Genomic DNA, 11,002 nt, shown 5'->3' with positions numbered 1-11,002 from the left:
GAACAGCGCTCAAAGGCAACAGGAATTTGATCAAAAAAAATAAATAAAAAAAAATAGATCAACCCTGTGCCGAAAAAGCTGATCAGTGATGTACGTCACTGATCAGTGCACAGTGGCCACAGGACACCCACAAAATCACAGTGTGTGTAAAAAAAAAAAAGTGATCAGTGATGCGACACTGATTACCAGTACGGGCTACGACGGGCTACGACACTGCAGCTGCACCCCTAAAAAGGGGGGGGGTAGCAGACACAAAATATAGCTCTCTCTGTCACTATCTCTCTCTCTATCTCTCTATCATAGATTCGCTGGTAACACAGGAAAACGCTGTGAATGGCTGTTCACACTGAACAGCCAATCACAGCGATCGCCGACGGGGGGGCGGCATCGCAGCCCCCCCTGGGCATGCAGGGACATGTCTGCTGTCAGGGACAGCAGACATCGTGCCTCTGTCACTGCGTCTCTAGGCGCAGTGACGTTTAAAGTCATGACGTATATATACGTCATGTGTCGGGAAGTACTTCCCGGCCATGACGTATATATACGTCAAATGTCGTGAAGGGGTTAAAAAAGACCTTCAAGCCACCAATAGGAACCCATCTCTGGAATGACCCATTCAGCACACTTACTCCAACCAAGATCACACATTTAAGAAATTTATTAAAAAGTCATAAAAGGTTAAAATACATTAAGAGCATTAGTTCAGGCAAACATAATAAATTAGTGATATCTGTGCATTCAGGACACACCATCGGCCAATGTCACCATGAGGTCAGAGTTGAGCTGTGGCAGACAGCTGATCCGCATTTGCTGACTCCTGGCATATTTGTCCCGTATGGCCTGCAGGAGAGGAGGGTAAAAGGATAAGTAGTGTACCAGTGCAAGGTTTACATATTCAGCAGGAACAGAAGGGGTCTTGAGGCTACATATGTTATTGCCAATTGAGGTTTATTTAGCTTGGATTAGACTGTATCCTAGTGCAATAGTAATACATCAGCCTATCTACAGTTTTGTTAATCTTTACACTGCAATTAGCACCTGAGCATTTTAGCACCAGTATTATGCAGTGGCTTTTATTTGGGAGAGACTGTGGTAGTTACCATCTGAGATGTTCAAAGTTTGTTAAAAATGCCAGCACCACTCACATTTGATAGACACACAGATACAGGGGGCCCAGCACTCACTACAAACTAACTCACCTTAACATTCAAATAATCAATTAAATAATGGGGTTTTAGTTCATGAATTGATCAATGCATTTAAGCTTGCAGCCCATCGCCAGATGAACGATGATGCGCATACCCACCAGTTAATCAAGATTGAACGTCAACTGTGCATGCAGCTCAATTTGGATATTTTTCAAAAAGCCTATAAACTGTAGCTAGATCTTTAGTCTAGGACACTGGGTTCAAGGAAAAATGTCTTTCAATGAAATTAATCAAAAAAATTGTACAGTGTGTATGCACCTAAGACAGGAAGTATGGATACATTTGACAAAGGATTTGGCCACTTTCTATTCATAACCAGAGTCTGTTTTCCAATGTTTTGGAGCAAACTGTTATTTGCTCCCACACATTACCAGATATGTTCTACAAAGACTTAGGGGGGTATTCAATTTTCAGGTCACGGCAGGCAAGCTTGCTCGCCGTGACCCGGTCCTGTTCTCGGTCAGCTCGACTGAGAACATGCAGGCGGGATTCAATGTCCCGCCTGCAGCGGGATGAGAAGGGGGCGTGGCCGCGAGTTGCGGCCGGGAAGTGACGAGCTGCAGCTGGCAGGTAGTCACTTCCCGGCTGTTCTCGGCAGAACGAGCCCGACAGCTAGAGCTGTTGGGCTCATTCTGCCGGGAAACCCTGTCGGGGAAGACAGCATTGAATAGGGCCCGTCGAGCATCTCCCCTACCCTACGGAAGATGCTCGACGGCGATTCCATACCCCCCTGAAACTGGGTTTAACATTTTATGTTGAACAGCTTGGAATCTTACCATGAACTTCGTAAGACCTCTATTTACTTTCAGGACATTCTTTGCCAGATGCTGCATGACTGGGACCAGATCACTTTCACTGTAGGCCATGTAGTGTTGTAGCGTTGCCGTCTAGAGAGATTACAGTAAACTAGGTACACAGGCTTCAGTAATAAGACACACCTTCCCAGGGGGGCATCAATCTTGCTCCCCCCCCGCCCATAGAGATCAAGTCAAGCACACAACTTACCCATTCACCACCATCTAAGAGCTTCTGGGACAGGCAGAAAGCTGCCGCAGCCACTTGTGAGGGAGGGAAGTGTATCATGTCATAATCCAACATAGCCAGTTCCATCAGATACTTAGACAAGGCGTGAAGTGATGCCTCCACCTGCAAAAATGCATGTATTTATGACCATTCATAGGCTCATTACACTTGAAATGAGGATCACTTTTCAGTAGATTCAGCCTCTAGGCTGGCAGCAAGATCGTACTTTATCACTTCACCAAGCTTAATAAATCTACCCCTCAAAACATGGAATGAAGTTAGATTCTTGTCAGAATCTAACAGACTAGGTTTTATATGTTTGGGAATGACTCCAGTGCTGCATGACACTGAGATTTTTGTATCTGTACTATAGACTTTGAGGGGATGGGGAGGAGGGATAAGGTATTGTAGTACAAGCATCAAATAGTGACATGGTCACTAACTGGTCCTTGAGATCTACTAACAGTCCATGTTCTCCTAATCACCTACCTGGTGCACAGCTGTAGTCATTACTAACTGTCACATTTTCAAACATGCTGCATTTATTCCTACCACAGATTGCCCGAGATACATGAACGGTTGATGTCATTATGATCAAAGAGTTTTCCATCTGAAACTAATTTATTTAATTATTCTGATGGGCAAAACACCATAACTAGTTATCAATTGTTTGATATCAATACATGGTTTTTACGATGATGAATTTTTAGCTATGGAGATAGACATTAGATGGCTACAACATTTGTATTGGATGAATATCATTACTTGTACTAGGCTATAGACGTTTGTGTCCAATGCCATATGTAGGAGTTACAGGAATGTGGCAAGAGCATGTACCGCAATTTGAGTTTTATGAAAACTAGGTCAGAATGACCAATGAAGCCCATTTCCTGGGCAGTGGACAAAGAAACAACGTTGCTACAGAAGATCCTGAAAGCAAGGTTATACAATGCTCTGGATCACTTACCTCCCCAATCTTTGATGCTCTCCGCAAGAAATGCAGGGGTAGAGGTCGTCCGAGGTCAAATTTCAGTACTCTTAGAATTTGCATTTCCATGTTTCTGATCTGAGCATTGGTATAAGTGTGATCAGTAACATATGAAAAGTCCTCAATCGCAGGACAATAGATCTCTTCATATTTGCATGCCAGAAACATTGCAGTGATGCCTGCCAACTGCAACATGTTTCTGGGAACCTTGTTAGCCTGTAGAATGGAGCAACAAAGTTGAGGCTTCCATTAGAATGTGAACTTTGTGTACCATTGTAAACTATAGACTGCAAAGTTTTTGTATTAGCATTTGCCTTAAAAACACTCAATGCAACCCCTCTTCCCCTGAGCCACAAGGTAAAGGCAAACCAGAGATGGACCATTGGGAAGTCCATGTGAAGGACTCTCACATTATCCCTCTGGGATTGTACATGAGGCATAAAACATTTTAGCGCCAAGTTTTAAACTTCCGTCCTCAAGGACTTTAATGCAGGTTAAGATATCACAAGTGAAATGGTGAGCGCCACTTGTAGATCTTTAAAGATGGTCAGCCAATAAGGACAACACCTGCAATTAAGCAGATTTGTCCAATCTGTGTGGCAAATGACCTTTAAACAGTTTGCTTCTAAATGCCAGAAAATGGACATGGTCCTGCAAACTGGTTAAAGCTTTATACTAACAGTTGTACTGTCCTGCATTTGCGAGCAAGCCATTTGTCATATCCTAACAGATTTGTTTCCAGACCAACTGACAAATCTTTTGGTGTAACCAAGCTTTAGGACACTTGTCTAAAGGTGCATATACACGGGGGTGATTGTACAGTATTGGGGGAAATATGGTCTCTTAAGCGACCATATTGCCCACGATGGGAGTGTGCACCGGCGATATTTTGCCGGGTGCGCGCTCCCGTTTTTACCACGGTAGTGATCGCAGAAACATGCCCCTGCGACCATCTGATTACCACTGCCGGGCTCCCCCCGGCAGTTTTTCATCAGCGACCATCTCTGGTCGCTGATGAAAAGGAGAAACCGAGCGATATATCTCCCCCGTGTGTACGGGGCTTAAGTGATGATAGTGACAGTTCTTGTACGAGAGTCACTGAAAGATGGAGTCCTTCTGCAGCAACTTCTGCTTCTCTGAAAGCACATGCCAACTAAAGCCATTGTACAGGGACAAGCAATATTACATGAGCTGGCAAGGACCTCTAGCTCTGTATGCCATCACTGATTCCGATTGCATTATTTATTAATCTAGAAGTCTGGTGACATTAATTCAGCAGATCACGGTTTCATAATAAGTCAGGTTATCCAATACTTACTTGTAAAAAGCGATCCAGAATAGACACAGCCATGAACAGAGTCTCATGCAGCAGCTTATACCTGATGTGCACCTGTACCAGCCAGTCAATAAGTATAGCCCTCATGTTACCATTGATTTCCTGTCCTTGGAGGGGATTTGGTTTGATTGCCTGCTCATCCTGCAAAGAGACATTGCATTATTGTTTCCCTTACGTACTTTATGGCAGCGAGCAGTGGACTGGTACTTTACATACAAGTTATTACATCTCCCCCTTCAGGGCCCACAGATAAATATTGGTGGCCAATTCCCCAAAACACCAGTTTAGCTGCAATTATTAAGTACCACCAGAATGTATGTAGGAGGCACCGCAGCAGGAGCTTGTAATCCCTGCTGTGATCCCTCCTGCATCCCCATACATTACTATGGGGGATGCCAAGGTACCCGACGTAACATCGGGCAGCATTGCAGTGGGTCCCAGTGCTACTGCCATTCTGAGGGGGTCGCCCATTGTAGGCTATGGGCTACAGACCACACTGCCAGTGGGGCAGTGCTAACCATGCACGCGCAGGCCTCTGGGAAAGCAGATTGCTGGGATGGGCACCTTTCGGAGCCCCGGCAGGTTCATACAACCTAAAGGAACACATATTGCAAGGAGATCCAGGGTGCTAAATAAAACTGCATATGCGATCCAATGATAAATGGGTCCCTGGATGAGATACTCCTACAGGCCACTGGCTAATGAGTAGCAGCTTCTTCCACACTAGTGCTGGGTATAAGTCACAGCCAAGAGCTAAAGGAGTAGATGCTGGCTACGGCTTCTAGACAATAGCTAGGACTAGAGCTAGACTCTTCCCATTGTTAGTGCATACCTACCAGCTTCTGGTGAAGACTGGCATCCCATCCAATATAGGAAGAGTAAGATTTACCATTATACAAGATGGCACTGCAGTTATCCTTCCATATGCACATCTCCATGCTGTGGAGTATAGACATTGGAATACCATGAGAAGACACAAGTGTGTTGTCAGGCCTCAGGAATATATGAGAGGGTACATTACAGCCATGGAGTCTGCCGGCTGGACTTTATAATGAGAACACTTTTTGCATGGATTTAGGCTTTATATTTCAAATCTGAGGCCTGACAATACACTTTCATGGTATTCCAATGGCAGTACTTCTTTCTCATTAGAAGGTTATTGCTCAGAAAAGCAGGGTTGCATCCACAAGTCAGAAATTGACCATTCACCCTAAAGTGCCCAGTGATCATGGAATTAGCTAAACCAATACAACCTGCTGCAAACATTTTGCAGGACCAGTACACCAACAGTTGCTATAGGGTGCTTTACACATTGAGTGTTAGGGGGGCACAGGCACCACCTAATGCTGTGCCCACCCTTATGAGCACCTCCCCGCCACTAACAATATCAGTAATACCTTTTACCAAAGACTTTTGCTTTTATGATCTGCATTCCACTAAAAGACGCGCCTATGAATCAATGACGTATTTTGAATCATTACCTGTACTAGACCATTGTCCTCACTACATACCTGCATCATCCAGATACGTTTGATGTACTATTACATAGTAATTAGAAGATTAAAACTGCCAGGAGTCCCAATAGATCCTGGTAGACACTCCTGATTGGCGGTGTTAGATATGCCCAATAGGTGGTGCTAGGCACACCCATTTGACAGTGCACCCCTTAATAAAGTGAGCTGTGCACACCTATGAGTGTACAGCAGGATCTCACCAATCCTCTCCCCAGGGAAACCCAAGTACATGGTTTCCAGATTCTAGAGCAGTGATGACTAACCTTCACACTCCAGCTATTGATGAACTACACATCCCAGCATCAGTTTTAGCATGGCCAAATAGTGAAACTGTAGCAGGGCATGCTGGGATGTGTAGTTCAACAGCTGGAGTGTCAATGTTAGCCATCACTGTTCTAGAGTGTTTATGTACAGGTATATTAGTTACTGGAGAGGAGCACAACAACTTATTCAGTACCCACCTCAAGTTGCCTCAGATAGAGGTAGATATCCTTTACATAGTCACTGCACAGCATGGGGTTATCAGCATCTTCCTCATCCACATCCTTCACCTGAAGCATCACATCAGAGAAAGCAGCACTCTGTTCTTCCATTGGTGAGGCACCAGACGTATCCATGGGACTTTGTGACAGTGGCTAATAGATGCATAAAAGAGTCAAGTCTTATGTGGGGTCATTACTACAGAGTCTGTTCCATGTCAGACTTATTGAAGTATTACATTTTAATTAGTGCTCAAGATGTGAGGGGAGGTTGAGCCACAATATGCCAAGTAGGTTTCACTTTAAAGCCCCATACACCTTAAATGATCCCCGCTGATATTTGCAGTGGCAGGGACCCGGCAAGTACCTAGACTTACCGATGCCGGCAGGGAAAGGAAGGGATGGCCATGTGGCAGTTGCAGATTGGCTGTCATTAGTGAGGACCTTCCGTCATTAGTGAGGACCTTCCTTGTCTGTACATGATCAGATGAGGGGGTAAACGATGCACACCTAATTAATTATATTAAGTGTACACACTAGGCGCTAGAGTAAAGGCAAGTCAGACCAGTTTGCTCTTGAAACAGCCCCATCAGCTCCCCGGGAGGCTGCTTATGATTTGGCACTTGATGTGCCAAATTATACATGCAATAAAATCGCATGCAAATTATTGCATATATATCCCTGGGGAGTGGGCAACGGAGTCCCTGTGAAGGATGGGAACCGAGTGAAACATCAAACCGAGCAGATTTGATGGGCCGATCACTGCAATTGGCTGGGTGTATGGGCACCTTAAGATCTCTCAGGCGGGCCCTTCTGAGCGATATCTTACTAGATCACCTAGTGTGTATGGTGCTTAAGAGGACTTCAGATCCGTGAAATAGTCTGGTGCTTGTGGTGTATTCCACAGGCCTTCAACCTGTAGCCCTCCAGATGTTGTGGAACTACATGTCCTAGCATGCCCTGACAGTTTTGGCATGCACTTATAGGGAAACATGTGCCAATGCATGTTGGAACATGTAGTTTCACAAAATCTGGAGGGCCACAGGCTGAAGACCCATGGTGTATTCAATGCAGCCGGTGAGGGGGTTAAACGGCAGGGATATCAGAAAACAAGCGAACCTCGCTGTTTAACCCCTGCGGGGAAATTTTGGCGCTCCAGATGTTCAACTAAACATCCCGGCATGCCCTGCAACATTTTTTTAGGATTTCCAAATAGCGAAACTAGCAGGGACATGTAGTTAAGCAGCTGGAGGGCCAAAGGTTCCCCATCCCTTTTAGATCATGGCACCCTAGAGGAACCCCAACTTACACCAAGTCAAGCCAAGCCGCAGGCCCCTAAGGGCTGTTTCACTCCGGCTGACGCCAGGTGGCGAACTACGAACGGCCAAGAAGCCATGCACAGTAGTTAAAAATGGACAGGACTGGGTCCCTTCACACGGGACGGTCACAGCCCGGCTGCCACCACTGGAAAGGACGGCTGCCAGGCTGTGGCCCGACCATTGTAAACATCTGTATGGCACGGCTTCTTGGCCGTGCAGGGTTTCGCCACCCGGCATCAGCCGGAGCATGTGAAACAGCCCTGACTGGCTGTTTTCCCTATTCCTGCACACTCTGCTCCAAGGTAGACTGCCAGAAACTCACCCTTGCTTCCTCTTCGTGGATAATGTCAAGTTCTTCCTTGACCGCTTTTTCCACCACAGCTGTTTTTACAACTTTCGCTTCCTGCAAGTAGAGGATCAATTACTGCTAATTTTACAAATGAAAACACCAAGCGCAAGAACCGCGAAGGAAGAACAGGATTATGGCCTGGTTGGTCCTAGATATTTGCCTTACTTTCTTCACAGCCACTTTGCTTCTTGCTACTACACAGTTGCCAATATCCCCCAGTGCGTGCCGTTGGCGTGGTCTGGTTACAGCTGCCTTCTTCCCAGCCTCCATTTTGTTGGATGCGTTGAGCCGCATACTCTGGTAAGAGCAACAAATCAACAGTCATCATCCAGGAATGTTTAAAAGAACCCACCAAGAAAGACTACAGAACCTCAATTAAGCTGGAATGAGCAATGGTGCAGAAAGGGAGGGTGGGGCAGTTAAACACATGTAGAAACTTACTACAGACCAGAGTTTGTACACTCCAGGGTAGATTTCACAAATAGGGATTCTCATTACCAATTGTGTTAAATGGTGAACCAGCCAATCAGCTGCTGACATTTTGCAGACAAGTTACTGTTAGGAGCTGATTTTTAAGTACCAGTTAGTCAATTGAGTAATTATAGCATTCATCCATGGACCTGCATGTCAGGTTTGGAGAAGATTCAACCCTTATACCTGACTGGACTCAGTAGGAGCAAATCCTGGAATAAATCACAGGGAGGGAGGGGCACCAGGATAAGGGGAAGCACGTGTCTCATCAGATGGGGGACTGGGCATGTGGCCCCATACACCTGCTGTGAAAATGTAGTGACTGTCCTCCTATAGTAGATAGACTGCAGGAGGGAGGGTTAGATTTAGGGGGTGGGCAATTAGGTTTTGGGGAAAGATTAAGCACTATGCGAATGGTTAAGAGAAGATACCCCAACTGAAGCTGAGACTGTCCTGGGGCCCATAAGCAGTGTGGCTACACGTAGAGGAACGCCAGCCTCCACAACACTTACCCTGGTCATTACCGCAGCCATGTCTACTAGTTCAACTTCTGAGTTCTGTGTCCTGCACCACCCGTTACATTCCCTGTAGTAGCGGCACCCAGGTATATATCCCCCACCCTGCGCGCTGATTGGCTGCTGCCTCTACACTCAGCTGCCGCTGCTGCGCGCTTTAATCAAGCGTTACTGAGTCCCAGGCCACGGGCATGCCGGCAGAGGCGCTGCGGCTGCTGCTGGTTTATCTGGAAGCTCTGTGACAGTGACGTCTGGGTGCTCTCCTGCATCGCTTCGCCATCTGTATCCAATTAGTATTGGAACGTTTGGGTCGCTGATGTTCAGGATTGCATAAGAGCCGGAACGAACTGTACCAGCATCGTTAGTAGGATGCGTGCGGCAGCTGTCACCAGGGTGACGCAGTGTAGGGTTAGGTTGCGTCCAAATCTTCCTTTACTGCTGCACTCAGCTCCCTGTACCGGGTGACACTGACAGCCCGCTCCTCTGCTTCCTCATCCGGCTGGTTGCGGAGCCGGCGCTAGGCCCACAGCAAGGCAGGTTGGCCCCCCCGCCCCTTCTAGAAAAGGGGGTGTCATAATAATGGGTGCAGGCAGGGCCGGATTTGTGCCTAGGCACGTGAGGCACCGGCCTCAGGGCGGCACCAATTAAAGGCGGCAGGCAGGCTGACATTCTGTTAAATAGCAGCATGGCACAGCGGGTGGGCAGCAGCGAGTGACGAGCGCCACCGCCGCAGACATGAATTATCATGTGTAGGCGGCAGTGCCGCTCGTCTCCCGCCACTGCCCACCCGCTGTGCCATGCACATTACATCACCGCTTAGTGGCTGGGTCCGACGGTCCCCCTGCGCGTCCGGAAAGGTCTCAGACTCACTGCTGCCGGCACCCGCCCAATGGCTACTCTACACACACACAGTCTATTGGCTGCTGTGTATCCAGCAGCTGAGCTGAGCAGCGCGCAGATCCTCCCTGCTCTCAGTCAGTCACAGTGTGAGAGAGACTGACGGAGAGTGAGACACACTGTGCTGTAAAACACTGTACTAATAAGTGCCTCCCTCCCTCCGGGTCCTCCGTACAGTGAGCAGTCCAGAGTGCTTAAAAAAATATTGGGGCTACAGTAAAATTTTAATGAAATATATAAATAACATTGTATATACATATAGGATTACATTAAAATAGGAGGGGGGGGGGACAAAAATGTTGTGCCTAGGGGCGGCCTGACCCCTAAATTCGCCCCTGGGTGCAGGGGAAGGTGGGGTGTCAAGTTAATATAGAAGGGGGGTATCATGGGGGCGTGGCTTGACTGAGAGCGGGAGCAGACGTGCTTCGTGGGAGCTCAGCTGAAATCCTGTTTACCTCTCCTGTTTCTGGTGCGGTGGGCTTCCTGATTCCCTCCACTTACCTTCCGAAGATCGCCTGGCCTCTTCTACTCCCTCCGTGGACTTCCAGGGTGGTCTGATAGTCCGGCTTCTGTCGCCTGGGCCTTCCTGCGCTTGTGTAGCCGGGCGCCATATTGGCTTTCTGTGTCTTCAGCAGCCCTGTGCGCAACCCTGTTGGTGGGAACCGTCCCTTCGCTGGATGCTGTGTGTGGTGACCGCGGCATCACACTACAGCCGAGGCTGGCTGTCTCCGTTCTGGGACCCTCCAACTGCATCCACCCTGAGGTACAGTGAGCCTTCTGCGCTCTGAGTGGGGGGTTTTGGTGGCGTGCACGCCGTTGACATTTTGCGGCCCTGAGACCTGAGGGTTACGAGTGGAACTATTCTCCTACCTACTAAACTGGCAATATGGAGAGTTGCCTTCA

General features: G+C 47.4%; 1 protein-coding gene across 1 annotated transcript; it reads right to left on the bottom strand.

Moving 5' to 3' along the window:
- Window positions 1-643: 643 nt before the first annotated feature.
- LOC146019959 (G2/mitotic-specific cyclin-B1-like) lies at window positions 644-9,329 on the bottom strand. Its single transcript, XM_083152656.1, has 9 exons — window positions 9,200-9,329; window positions 8,382-8,513; window positions 8,190-8,270; window positions 6,531-6,704; window positions 4,538-4,696; window positions 3,199-3,435; window positions 2,214-2,354; window positions 1,985-2,095; window positions 644-840 (listed from the first exon to the last, which is right to left on the bottom strand). The coding sequence occupies exons 1-9, from the start codon at window positions 9,218-9,220 to the stop codon at window positions 739-741; spliced, it is 1,158 nt and encodes a 385-aa protein (XP_083008782.1). The 5' UTR covers window positions 9,221-9,329; the 3' UTR covers window positions 644-738.
- Window positions 9,330-11,002: the final 1,673 nt, after the last annotated feature.

The sequence above is a fragment of the Crinia signifera genome, chromosome 1 (assembly GCF_055691185.1).
Source record: "Crinia signifera chromosome 1, ASM5569118v1, whole genome shotgun sequence".
In the NCBI taxonomy this organism is placed as follows: domain Eukaryota; kingdom Metazoa; phylum Chordata; class Amphibia; order Anura; family Myobatrachidae; genus Crinia; species Crinia signifera.
This window is presented reverse-complemented; position numbering and strand designations above follow the sequence as displayed.

Coding starts and splice junctions, on each gene's coding strand:
- LOC146019959 (XM_083152656.1), bottom strand. CDS start 9,220: ATGGCTGCGGTAATGACCAGG. Junction 8,514..9,199: donor TGGCTGCGGTAATGACCAGG/GTAAGTGTTGTG, acceptor TGCTCTTACCAG/AGTATGCGGCTCAACGCATC. Junction 6,705..8,189: donor TCCACGAAGAGGAAGCAAGG/GTGAGTTTCTGG, acceptor TGCATCTATTAG/CCACTGTCACAAAGTCCCAT.